Here is a 14545-nt window from a genome sequence, read left to right on the forward strand (position 1 = left end):
GCCAAATTAACATCAAACCTTTACCTAATTCTCCTAACCTGCTATGTAAATTCTTCTAACTTTCTGCATAATTTCTCCTAACTTACTACTAAGAGTCAAATCTGGCCATGACCAATTTATGATGCCTGAAACTAATTTGAATCTGTGGATAAGAGTAGGGTTTTTTGTGCCTTGACTTTTTCCACATTTTGTTGTGTTACAGCCTGAATTTAAAATGGATGAAATTGAGATTTGTTTGTCACTGGCCTACACACAATAGCCCATAATGTCAAAGTGGAATTAGGTTTTTAGATTTTTTTTTACAAATTCATTTAAAATAAGAAGTGGAAATGTCTTGAGTCAATAAGTATTCAACCCCTTTGTTATGGCAGGCCTATATCAGTTCAGGAGTAAAAATGTGCTTAACGAGGCACATAATAAGTTGCATGGACTTACTCTATGTGCAATAATAGTGTTTAACATGATTTTTGAATGAATACCTCATCTCTGTACCCTACACAGACAATTATATGTAAGGTCCCTCAGTTGAGCAGTGAATTTCAAACACAGATTCAACGAGAAAGACCAGGGAGGTTTTCCAATGCATTGCAAAAAAGGGCACCTATTGGTAGATGGGTAAAAAAAAATGCAGACATTGAATATTCCTTTTGAGAATGATGAAGTTATTAATTACACTTTGGATGGTGTTTCAATAAACCCAGTCACTACAAAGATACAGGCGTCCTTCCTTACTTTGTTGTCAGAGAGGAAGGAAACCGCTTAGGGATTTCAGTTGAATGGCTGTGATAGGAAAAAAACTGAGGCTGGATCAGCAACATTGTAGTTAATCCACAATACTAACCTAATTGACAGAGTGAAAGGAAGGTACATAATACAAATATTCCAAAACATGCATCCTGTTTGCAAGGAACTAAAGTATAACAACAAAAAAAATGTAGCAAAGCAATTCACTTTTTGTCCTGTTTGGAGCAAATTCAATGCAACACATTACTGAGTACCACTCTCCATATTTTCAAGCATAGTGGTGGCTGTATCATGTTATGGGTATGCTTGTAATCGGGGAGTTTTTCAGGATAAAAAAATAAACAGAATGGAGCTAAGCAGAGGCAAACTCCTAGAGGAAAATCTGGTTCAGTCTTCTTTCCACCAGACACTGGGAGATGAATTCACCTTTCAGCAGGACAATAACCTTAAACACAAGGCCAAATCTACACTGGAATTGCTTACCAAGAAGACAATTAATGTTCCAGAGTGGCCGAGTTACAGTTTTGATTTAAATCTGCTTGAAAATCTATTGCAAGACCTGAAAATAGTTGTCAAGCAATGATCAACAACAAACGTGACAGAGCTTGAATCATTCTTTTAAAGAATAATGGGAAAATATTGTACAATCCAGGTGTGCAAATCTCTTAGAGATTTACCAAGAAAGACTCACAGCTGTAATCGCTGCCAAAGGAGATTCTAACATGTATTGACCAAGGGGTGTGAATACTTATGTAAATGAGATACACTACAGGACCTAAAGTATGTGGACACCTGCTCGTCGAGCATCTCATTCCAAAGTCATGGGCATTAAAATGGAGTTGGTCCCCCCTTTGCTGCTATAACAGCCCCCACTCTTCTGGGAAGTCTTTCCACTAGATGTTGAAACATTGCTGCGGAACTTGCTTCCATTCAGCCACAAGAGCATTAGTAGTGATGTCAGGCACTGATGTTGGGTAATTAGGCCTGGCTTGCGGTCAGCGTTCCAATTAATCCCAAAGGTGTTTGATGGGATTGAGGTCAGGGCTCTGTGCAGGCCAGTCAAGTTCTTCCACACCAATCTCGTCAAACCATTTCTGTATGACTGGGTATCAAGGATTTGTTTTAGTAGTGTCTAATAAAAGGAATATACATTGCCATGTTGAAAGTCACTGAGCTCTTCAGTAAGGCCATTCTACTGCCAATGTTTGTTTATGCAGATTGCATGGCTGTGTGCTCGATTTTATACACCTGTCAGCAACGGGTGTGGCTGAAATAGCCGAATCCACTAATTTGAAGGGGTGTCCACATACTTTTGTATGTATTTCTATATTTCATTTTCAATACATTTTCAAAAATGTCTAAAAACATGTTTTCACTTTGTTATTGTGGGGTAGTGTGTGCAGATTTGTGAGAGCAAAAAATATATTTAATCCATTTTGAATTCAGGCTGTAACACAAAAAATGAATTCAAGACAATGTCAATTGATTTCTGATTGAGGGGTGACAGTCACTGCGTGCAGTGGTGTAAAGTACTTACGAAAAATACTTTAAAGTACTACTTAAGTCGTTTTTTTGGGGTATCTGTACTTTACTTTACTATTTATATTTTTGACTACTTTAACTTCACTACATTCCTTAATAAAATGATGTACTTTTTACTCCATACATTTTCCCTGACACCCAAAAGTACTCGTTACATTATGAATGCTTAGCAGGACAGAAAATGGTTCAATTCGCACAGTTATCAAGAGAACATCCCTCGTCATCCCTAATGCCTCTCATCTGGTGGACTGACTAAACACAAATGCTTTGTTTTTAAATTATGTCTGTGTTGGAGCGTAACCCTGGCTATCCGTAAATTAAAAAATTAAAAATAAATAAAATTGTGCCGTCTGGTTTGCTTAATATAATGAATTTTAAATTATAAATGTACTTTTACTTTTAATACTTAAGTATATTTTAGCAACTACATTTACTTTTGATACTTAAGTGTATTTAAAATGAAATACTTTTAGACTTTTACTCAAGTAGTATTTTACTGGGTGACTCACTTTTACTTGAGTCATTTTCTATTAAGGTATCTTTACTATTACTCAAGTATGAGAATGTAGTACTTTTTCCACCACTGACTGCGTGATAGTGACTTATAACGTTATTTTTGTGCGTTTTCTGATGGTTCTGTCTGGTCTATGGTCACGCTTCTCATGGCGCTCGGGTACCATCTTCTATAGCCTCCAATCTCTTAAATCCCGTTGACTCTTCTCAGCAGGCTATCAAAGAGGTAAGCTACATATAGGATAACACCGCATGACATCCGTTTCTAATAAGTGACGGTGTGTGTGTGTGTAATGGTGTATGTGTGAGTGTGAGAGATTTTTGTCATCTCGATTCTATCACTCTCTCAGACACACACACACACACACACACATAATTACGCTTGCTCTCCATGTTCACACTCCACAGGGCGCGTGTCAGGAAGATATGTCCTAGTGCGCTCGCCGGTTGTTTACTAATTAAACGCCTGCTGCTGCTGGCTCCCGGCGTGCCCACGCAAAGCAGCCCTCTCTAGCCTTGTGGACTCCTTTTTCGTTTTTCTTGTTTTTCCTAACGCTGTTTGATATATGTCGCCCAAACCCATTTCTTGGTGAAGAGAATATGGCACAGAGAATATAGCACAGAAATGACCCAATTCTAAACAAAGAACCTCTCCACGATTTGGAAGACTAAGACTGTTGACCTTCGGCAATTAACTCAATTTACATATTTTACGTTAGGCTTACAAGTAAGGTCTTCAACTTCAACTATAGGTTTTTCTACCATTGAGGTGCTTCGTTAAAAGATAACTATTTGTATATAAGTCAGACAGGCCAGTCGGTATATCTGGCATCCATCCGAATTTAGAGGTCAGATATTGGATCAGAAGACATATAGCATATAGACAGATTAGCTAGGGTAGACCAGGACTAGTACAATGTTGGACTCTCATTCCTTAATAAGAAAAGTAAGTAACATTTGATTGATGATTCCTCCATTATCTGGTCAACCATTGACAAAAGAAATCAATGTATTCTCACACTGAGTGTTGTTGCTGTGAGACGGTCCAGTTGAGGCATGGGGTAATGGACCGGGTCACAATTCTGTAGACAAACACCATCTATATCAGCTGTCTAAGCGGCTTGCGCACTGCTTAACTCTCCAATGCTGCACCACTCAGGTTCAGGCTGATTAACCCTCGCATGAAGAATGACAAGACTAAGAATAAGTTACCTGTAGTGTGGTTTTAAACGCCTACAATTTTGCGCTATTAAAGACTGCAGCTTTTATGACCCGGATTTTGAAATGTGGTAACAAACTGGCAGAGAGAGAAATGAGAAGAAGACAAGGAGGGGTGGGGGTTCTCGTGATCTCGCTGGAGGAGATAAAAAAAAAAAACGTCCGCTCGAGCGAAACAAACTCAACTATCACAGCCAAGGACCACGCGGCACAGAAGACGGAGCATGGCACGCGATATGTCTCGCAGATTCAGGTACGTCAGAAGTTCTTCCCCTAATTCATTTGAGAGAAGAGATGTGAACGCTAGAGCATGTGTCGTTTTTGATATGCTCGTGACACGGATTACCTTGTAATCATCCTTTTTCGATAATGGCATTTTATTGAATGTTTTGATTCAGGCCACTGAGGGGTGTGAGCGATGAATTCGAATAGTTGAGGGTGGAAAATATTGCATGCTGCGCATTGGATCTTACAGAGCATGACAAGAACAATTCGATTTATGCTCAAATATGTTCAAAGCTCCATGTCATCAGACTGGGTATCAAGGATTTGTTCAGTCGTGTTTAATGAAATTAATATACTTTGCCATTGATTGGTTTAGGAACTCAATGAGATCCTTTCACGACCGTGGAAATATCAGCACATAGCTCCAGTACCCTACATAGCTTATCAGTAGTACCTACCTGTACGAAGGCGTTTCCTCAGTAATCGGCTGAATTAGTGAGCTCTCCAGGGTGCTGAAATGGGCTTCTCGGCAGCTCGGGTTTCTCAATGGACGGTGGGAGCGATGCCATTATCTCTGGAGGGGGGGATAACATCATTTAAAATAACATAATTGCCCCTTGTGGGATTAATGATAGTGTGTATAGTTTGCAAAGGGGTAAGGTATTAATTAGCCTTATTTCTAGAAGGAATGGTGTGTTGGCTAATAGGCTATGAACCTCATCAATCCAAGAATATCCTCCTGTTCATTGTGAGGGCCACCATTATTTTCAAACCAATGTAATGTAGATAACTGATATGATAACTGAAACGTTGCATATCTGTTGCTGTCTTCACAATCTTGTTTAATATTTTATGACAGTGTGTTTTGATCTCTCTCCAGGTGTGTTTGGATATGCTCAGGGCGCTGTGTTCGCAAATCATGGTCACTGGGTTAAACGTGGATATACTGAGAGACAGCAAACGTTCCTGCTCAACTGCCAGGAGCAGATAGTATGCCCGCGTAGCTGGCACCGCTCACGTGATGCGGGACATGGCAAGCGTAAAGATGGCTTTCCTCATGCTCCTATGTCTCCCGACACTATTCTTTGATGTACTCGTGCTGTCCTACAAAAGCAGCATCTTTGAGCGATCGGCGGTCCCGCGGGCCACTCCCCGCTCCGTGGCCCGGATGGATGGAGACGTGATAATCGGGGCCCTCTTCTCCGTCCACCACCAGCCGTCCGCCGAAAAAGTGGCCGACCGAAAGTGCGGGGATGTCCGTGAGCAGTATGGCATCCAGCGGGTAGAGGCCATGTTCCACACACTGGACCGGATCAACGCCGACCCTTTCCTGCTCCCCAACATCAGCCTGGGCTGTGAGATCCGGGACTCCTGCTGGCACTCCTCTGTGGCCCTGGAGCAGAGCATCGAGTTCATCCGGGATTCCCTCATCTCCATCCGGGACGACAAGGACGGCTCCAAGTGGTGCATCGACGGGACGCCAACTAACCAGCCCCCGCCCTCCAAGAAGCCCATCGCTGGGGTGATTGGGCCGGGCTCAAGCTCCGTGGCTATCCAGGTGCAGAACCTGCTGCAGCTCTTCAACATCCCCCAGATTGCTTATTCCGCGACCAGTATCGACCTGAGTGACAAGACGCTCTTTAAGTACTTCCTGCGGGTAGTACCCTCTGACACGCTCCAGGCCCGGGCCATGCTGGACATAGTCAAGCGCTACAACTGGACCTATGTGTCTGCGGTGCACACAGAGGGTGAGTCACTCAACTCACTCAAAACAGAGGTTCAACTTCTAGGATAGGATTAGACCAAGTAGGCATAGTCGGACTAGCACGGATTTGGAGAGGTTTTGCACATGCTGTCAAATTGATTTTGTCTTGTCTCTGTTCGGGTTTGAGGTTGAGAAATCTGGGATTATGATAAATAGGCCTAGCTATTGATATGGTGGTGGATTGTGAGCGTGGTTTTTAAACAGTTAAGCACTTGCTCCTAACTTTGTGTCCTCCCTGTGTGTGCTTCTGTGTGCATTGCGTTGAAGGGAAACTGTAATATTGGAATTCCCTCTCTCCAGACAAACCTATACATCCTGTGCAATATAACTATCCATACACACACCCCGGGTAAAGTATGGGGTTGTGACCTATATTGGATGTACGTCACAACAATCTGTTCTTCTGCCTTTTATCACATCCACACTCCAGCAACGCATCCAATCTCTCAAGCCACAATTCAGTCTTATTGTTGTCAATGTTCTCTGACTGAAAATGCATTTTGGTGTTTATTTGGATCTATTCATATTAGAGACAATTAGATTGGACGCTAGATAGAAAAGATAATCAGTCAGCACTGCTCTCTCTCTCTCTCTCCTTCTCTCTCCCTCTCTCTCCTTCTCTCTCCGTCTCCCAGGATGTTTAATTTGATGCTAATTCTATTCCATTAGAAAATAACAGGCGGGCTCCATCATCTTCATTATTTGCATTTCTAAGCATGTCTTAATTAATCAACCAGCCTATCCATATTTAACAGGGGCACTAATGGACTGTTTCCCCCCTGCATTTGCTGTTCTTGTGCTGTGTGGCGTACTATCAGGCTGGGGTTACAGGTAATGTATCTCTATGAGAGTAATCATATAAATAGAATCCGTCTGGTACACCCATTTACATAACACTTGAAAGAAATGTCTGCTCTAGTAATTCTAATTCTATGGGTGTAATCAATACCTCCAAGGGAGACCCCTGTTATGGATATCGATAGAAATAAACTCCCAAGTGTGTTATTTCTATTCAGATGTAGAAGAATTACTGTGTTGAGTGCGTTTCCATCATATTTAACTCATGGTTGTGAGGGATTTCTAAGCACTTCTGGCAATGCCACTCAATGCTGGAAATATCAGCACATCGCAATAGCTTCTCAGCAGCACCGGTCTGAATGCGTTATCGGTGGAGTTTATCAGTGCGCTGTCCATGGTGCTGAAATGGTTCATATACCAGTAGCCCTCCACAATGCAGACACACACCGCTTAAGCTTGAATCACATAAAACTCTTTCACCAGTTTTACCACAAGTGTAATTGGGAGAGGATAAAATTAAATGTGAAGATGGCTAAATTCTAGTTACATGTAAATCTCTGCCATTAGCCGAGACTCCTCAGCCTAAACCTCAGTGAAATGTAACCAATGGAGTGATCAGGTAATGATTGAAAGGCAGAGTGCATCTCTGCTCTGTAGTGGCCACTGATGAATTCTGGGAGTTGTTAGAGGGATATGTGATAGACAAGGGAGGGTTGAACTCTGGATCACCTTGTAAAGGCAGAGCCTAGAAACCAGTAGGGGAATCACAAAAGTTCAGGGGTCACGGTCAGGTTCAAGGGCATGCAGGCAGAGCCAGGAGAGAGTGGAGGTGAAGTGCCATGAAGCACAGCAAGGGGGTGCTAGGGATCTGACCTTCACCATGCCTGCTAGGTATAATATTGAGTGTATGGTAAGGTAAATCGTATTTTCTGCACTTTTAGGAATGGTTGTTGTGAAAATTGTGGGGGCTGTGAGTTAAAAAATTTAGTGAATGTGTTAATTGATATGAAAAATGTGACTAGAATGTCTCTTGCTAGACTGAAATCTTTAAATTGAAATCCTTTGAATTGAAGCGGTTTAGAATTGATCAACCATAAAATGAATTTACCTGTTCAGATAGCTTTAAACAGCAGTCACAACGACAGATAGCACCTCCCCATGCAGCCATCTCTCTCCACCACCTAAGACAAGTAAAAATGCAGCATGTTGCCCATAGCAACAGCTAAGGATCTGCGATTGCATAAATTACCTGGCTAGATTAACATAAATTGTTTCAGTGAACGGGTGTCAATATACCTCCGCCTGCTTTCATCCATCCATCCCTCCCTCCAACCTCAATCGAAAGAGAAAAATAATTGTATATCATGATTCCCATTTGCCATCAAGAAAATAAAACGAGGCAATTCAAAATATCATCAAAGGCTATGTTGGAAAACTAACAATTGTGGCCCAGTCTAATAGCATCCCTAGGGTAATGCATTAGTGTGCTGCCAATTCAGACCTATTTTCTCTTGTCAAGCACAATCATACTGTCAAAAGAGCACAATGTGCTCAGGAAGATGCCTCAATTTTTCAGAATGAGACAGGTGTGTGTGTAAGGGCCATGAAAGCACTGCATTAACATTGCAGACAACATCTTTGATTGAAGCCAGCACTTTGAATATACACAATAAAATAGCGTCCTCTGTGCACAACTAGGGCTGTGTCCAAAATGGCACCATATCCTCTATAGTGCACTACATAGGGAATATGATGCAATTTCAGACGCAGCCTATGTATGTACGTTGGTGTAGGCAGTCATTGTAAATAAGAATTTGTTCTTAACTGACTTGCCTAGTTAAATAAAGGTTACACATGTAAAATAAGACAGCTTTGCAGAGCTTGATTAGGATGTCATCATAGGCAAATATAGCAGCCCTCTACCCCATTCAGCATCCCTGATTGCGATCAGTAGCCACTTGACTCCCTATTTATCTGGTTATATCAGAGGATGGATATGGACTGCAGCACAGTCACAGTCGTTCACAGCCTGACGTGTCACAGTCATCAGACTACGACAGTAGTTTTAGCCTAAACTCCCGAAAGGCGAGTGTGTGAGGCGTGTGTGTGTGATTTATTTTAGAATGCATTGTTGATGAATTATAATGACCCAACCGAAGCCGGGCAGGCAGGTTGTCCTCATTGACGCCTTGGTCAATTAGAACTTGTCTCTATTTTGGCGTTTTATTGCCGGCACTAGTCACACAAAATAAAAAATTAAATGTCATTCACTTTTTTCAAGCTTATTTTAATTGGAAGAGCTAGCTAAGGGTTGAAGCTTTACCATAAATGCTAAGTAAGACCAAATCATCCACTTATGGAAACACAACATCGCTATCAGCAAAGATGATTGGAGATATGGACTATCCTGCTAACATACAGTCACTGCTCTCTCTGCCTGTCCCATCCTTTCCACCCACCTCGCTCTGCTTGCTCCGCCCGTCCGTTTCTGGTGAGTTTTTCGCTTTAGTGTGGCTGAATCCAGTCACTGTCAGCCTGCAGGGCCTTGATGAAGTATATAGAGAAATACTGAAATCAGTGCACACTGAAATAGACTGTTAACTACAACTCAGTGAAATAGATTGAGAGGCTTGGTTGAAATGAAAAGTATAGACACAGCTACAACTCAGTGAAATAGATTGAGAGGCTTGGTTGAAATGAAAAGTAATGCTCATAGACTATATTCTTTCTCATGATGATTCTGTGCTACGATTGTTCCCCATTCCTCAATGGTGACTTTTTATGTAGGTTTTGTTTTCTATAACGACAAAACCTCCATTGTAGATCAATGATGAGGATGTTTTTCCTTTTCCTGCTCCAAAATGGTGACTCCTCGTCAGTCATTTTGTGTGTCAAGTGGTGATTAACCCATCTGTTCATCCCTCCACCCTAGGAAACTACGGGGAGAGTGGCATGGAAGCCTTCAAGGAGCTGGCCTCCCAGGAGGGTCTGTGCATCGCCCACTCTGACAAGATCTACAGCAACGCCGGGGAGAAGCACTTTGACCGCCTGCTTAAGAAACTCCGTGAACGTCTGCCCAAGGCCCGCGTGGTGGTGTGTTTCTGCGAGGGCATGACAGTGCGTGGCCTCCTCATGGCCATGAGACGTCTGGGTGTGGCTGGAGGAGAGTTCCTCCTCATTGGCAGGTAAGGCACATGGCTGTAAGGTACTTATTTTGGGGTAATGGGGTTTTTGTCTTGTATTCAACGGCGGGTGCAGGGTGATTTTGCCAGAAGTCAGAAGGGTAAAACTAACCTGTCTCACGACGGTCTAAACCCATCTCACGTTCCCTATTAGTGGGTGAACAATCCAACGCTTGGTGAATTCTGCTTCACAATGATAGGAAGAGCCGACATCGAAGGCAACTAAGTGGAATTGGAGCAGATACCACTATTTCCAGTGAGAAATGGTCACCGGTAATGAATAATTTGTATCTCTGTCACAGATATAAAACTGCTTATATGATGCTGTGTCAGGATGTAAATTCTGTAGACCTTGATAATGCCTGAGAAGCCGGTGTTTGGAGGATATTCAATACAACTTTATTGGCATGTGTGGTCGAGGGCTGGCGAACCGTGCCAATATATCCTCCAAACACCGGCTTCTAGGGCAATATCACTTTTATAAGGGTTACCATCGTATTCAAATAATGATTGACATATTTTCATTTAAAAAAAATATTTTGATGAATTTATTCATACTATTTCATCATTCCACGAGATATAGTCCAGACACAAATCTAGGGTTGCTACCCAAGCCGGCTGGTCGTTCGTTCTATCGGTCCAGGTTTCCAGAGACGCAACCCAGTCTTTTTGTTCTAAATCTATGGACGCGACCCAATCATGGCACATCTTTGGACTTTTTCCACATTTTGTTGTGTTACAACCTGAATTTAAAATGGATTACATTTAGATGTTTTTTTTGTCGTTTGCATACACACATACCCCATAATGTCAAAGTGGAATTATGTTTTTCATTTTTTATTATTATTAATAAAAAATGTAAAGCTGAAATGTCTTGATTCAACACCTTTGTTATGGCAAACCTAAATAAGTTCAGGAGTAATAATGTGCTTAACGAGTCACATAATAAGTTGCATGGACTCACTCTATGTGCAATAATAGTGTTTAACATGATTTTTGAATGACTACCTCATCTCTATATCCCACATATACAATTATCTGTAAGGTCCCTCAGTTGAGCAGTGAATTTCAAACACAGATTCAATGACAAAGACCAGGGAGGTTTTCAATGCATCGCAAAGAAGGGCACATATTGGTAGATGGGTAAAAAAATAAGCATGGTGAAGTTCTTCATTACACTTTGGATGGTGTATCAATATACCCAGTCCCTACAAAGATACAGGCGTTCTTCCTAACTCAGTTGTCAGAGAGGAAGGACACCGTTCAGGGATTTCACCATGAGGCCAATTGTGACTGTGAAATGAGAAAACTGAGGATGGATCAACAACATTGTAGTTACCCCACAGTACTAATCTAATTGACAGAGGAAAAACTGGTTCAGTCTGCTTTCCACTGGGAGATGAATTCACCTTTCAGCAGGACACTAACCTAAAACACAAGGCCAAATATACACTGGAGTTGCTTACCAAGTGAATTACCAAATGAATTTTCCTGAGTGGCCGAGTTACAGTTTTGACTTAAATCTACCTGCAAATCTATAGCAAGACCTGAAAATGGTTGTCTAGCAATGAACCAATTTGACAGAGCTTGAAGAATTTTGAAAAGAATAATGGGCAAATGTTGCACAATCCACCTGTGGAAGGCTCTAAGAGACTTACCCAGAAAGACTCACAGCTGTAATCGGTGGCAAAGGTGCTTCAACAAAGTATCGACTCAGGGGTGTGAATAAATCAAATCAAATTGTATTTGTCACATGCGCCGAATACAACCATACAGTGAAATGCTTACTTACAAGCCCTTAACCAACAACGCAATTTTAAGAAAAATACAAAGAAAATAAAGAAATTAAAGTAACAAATGATTAAAGAGCAGCAGTAAAATAACAATAGCGAGGCTATATACAGGGGGTACCGGTACAGACTCAATGTGTGGAGGCACCGGTTAGTCGAGGTAATTGAGGTAATATGTACATGTAGGTAGAGTTATTAAAGTGACTATGCATAGATAATAACAGAGAGTAGCAGCAGCATAAAAGATGGGGGGGAGGCAATGCAAATAGTCTGGGTAGCCATTTGATTAGATGTTCAGGAGTCTTATGGCTTGGGGGTAGAAGCTCTTTAGAAGCCTCTTGGACCTAGACTTGGCGCTCCTGTACCGCTTGTAGCAGAGAGAACAGTCTATGACTAGGGTGGCTGGAGTCTTTGACAATTTTTAGGGCCCTCCTCTTGCACCGCCTGGTATAGAGGTCCTGGATGGCAGGAAGCTTGGCCCCAGTGATGTACTGGGCCATATGCACTACCCTCTGTAGCGCCTTGCGGTTGGAGGCCGAGCAGTTGCCATATCAGGCAGTGATGCAACCCGTCAGGATGCTCTCGATGGTGCAGCTGTAGAACCTTTTGAGTATCTGAGGACCCATGCCAAATCTTTTCAGTCTTCTGAGGGGGAATAGGTTTTGTTCTGCCCTCTTCACGACTGTCTTGGTGTGCTTGGACCATGTTAGTTTGTTGATGATGTGAACGCCAAGGAACTTGAAGCTCTCAACCTGCTCCACTACAGCCCCGTCAATGACAATGGGGGCGTGCTCGGTCCTCCTTTTTCTGTAGTCCACAATCATCTCCTTTATCTTGATCACGTTGAAGCTAACACAGTCACGTCAAACAGTGCAGCCAGAATAATAGCAAAGAAGCTGCATTTGCGTTGGTTTAAACTGTTTTCTGGTGAATTTTTTTGGGAGACATCCATAACAATGAGGTAATGATGCGCGATTTCGCCTGGCATAGATAATTTGCTCTCTCGCCAAGCCATTGTTCAGAAGAGATAGCCAACTACACATCTAACACAATCATTTCAAACATGTTTTCTATTGACATTTCTTTGTATGTATCGATTAAAATTATGCTTTTTACAGTGTAGATCTAGTATATACTGTAAATTGCCTAGCTGGTCTGATGAGACAGTGGATTGCGCAATCAGATGGAACAAAGTAAATAGGCATTTCAACGTCATAGATTTAGATGGAGTTAACTTGTGGAATACCCGTTATATCATTTAGGGTAATCACCTATATCCACTACATAAAACAATCCATAGAATAAGGAGCTACCAGTAACACATACTGTACTGTGTCAATATACCAGTATGAAGAGAAAGACTTGATTTGTTTGATTATTTTTTATTGTTTATCTTTACAAATACATCAACAAAGCTTCCAGTTGCTCTTTGAAGTCGAGTCAGTCCCTCCAAACTCTCAATTCAATTAAATTAATTTCGATTCAAGGGGCTTTATTGTCATGGGAAACATATGTTTACATTGTCAAAGCAAGTGAAATAGATAATAAACAAAAGTGAAATATACAATAAAAAATGTACAGTAAGCATTACACTCACAAAAGTTCCAAAAAAATAAAGACATTTCAAATGTTTTATTATGTCTATATACAGTGTTGTAACGATGTGCAAATAGTAAAAAAGGGAAATAAATACAAATAAATATGGGTTGTACTTACAATGGTGTTTGTTCATCACTGGTTGACCTTTTCTTGTGGCAACAGGTCACAAATCTTGCTGCTGTGATTGCACACTGTGATATTTCCCCCAGTAGATATGGTAAATTGGATGGAAAATTAAGTTGATGGAAAATTTGATTTGTTTTCAAATTCTTTTTGGGTCTGTGTAATCTGAGGGAAATATGTGTCTCTAATATGGTCATACATTTGGCAGGAGGTTAGGAAGTGCAGCTCAGTTTCCACCTCATTTTGTGGGCAGTGTGCACATAGCCTGTCTTCTCTTGAGAGCCAGGTCTGCCTATGGGGACATTTCTCAATAGCAAGGCTATGCTCACTAAGTCTGTACGTAGTCAAAGCCTCTCTCGCTCTCTTCCCCCACCCCCTGTCGATCCTCTGGTGGGCTCTTCCTTGTGGCAGCGGGCACAGACATGGGTGTCTGAGAGGCTCTCTAGTGTCAACACTGGGTGACTCTGAGTGACTCCAGCTGTAATCTTTTTCATTAGAAGAAGAATAGGGGAGAAGGGCAGAGCAGCATTCACAGTGTGACAACCACACATTACACCATCAAGACCTTCAAAGACAAGGACACTCCTCTGTTGTCATCAAAAGATATGCCTAAAACTTGACCTCCACTTCCATCGCCACCTTTTTTATTGCAAGATCCTGTCTATTTCTTAAAGATGTTTGGGGATGGAGGTTGTTGTAGGGCATTGGTCCTTCTGACTGTCAGGCTTGTGTCTGAGGAGGAGGACATTGATGAGACAGAATGATAGGGAGGGAGTAGATTCAGAGCCAGTGTAAGCACCGTTCTCAGTGGATTTGCCAAACTCTTCTCAAATGCTTCTCAAACACTGCTCCATCACCAGGTTCATCTTCTTGGAGAGCCCTTCTGTTCCTCCTCTTATCTAGATGGAGGCTGTTATGTCTAAACAGCAGGGATGGAGGAAAAGCAGTTGCTGTTCCATGGTTGCCGTGGCGCCTAGTGGCAGCCTTGGTAGTTTACTCCTGCGAATTTCTTTATACTTATTTGTGTTTTTATCTTCATTTTTTTT

At 41.8% G+C, this 14545-nt stretch overlaps 1 protein-coding gene across 3 annotated transcripts in view; it reads left to right on the forward strand.

The window, feature by feature from the left end:
• The first annotated feature begins 3839 nt into the window (after positions 1–3839).
• The window catches only part of LOC106571779 (metabotropic glutamate receptor 1), a 68902-nt gene continuing 58196 nt past the window's right edge, over positions 3840–14545 (forward strand). For 2 of the 3 annotated variants that reach the window (XM_045695888.2, XM_082961929.1), the window contains exons 1-3: positions 3841–4270; positions 5123–5990; positions 9738–9990. In XM_045695888.2, the coding sequence (XP_045551844.1) occupies positions 5264–5990; positions 9738–9990 (980 nt within the window). In that variant the 5' untranslated portion in view covers positions 3841–4270; positions 5123–5263. Of the gene's footprint in view, positions 4271–5122; positions 5991–9737; positions 9991–14545 lie in introns of all 3 variants that reach the window. The other variant, XM_082961930.1, reaches the window with a different exon arrangement.

Source organism: Salmo salar, chromosome 15 (assembly GCF_965601325.2).
Source record: "Salmo salar chromosome 15, fSalSal1, whole genome shotgun sequence".
Lineage (NCBI taxonomy): Eukaryota > Metazoa > Chordata > Actinopteri > Salmoniformes > Salmonidae > Salmo > Salmo salar.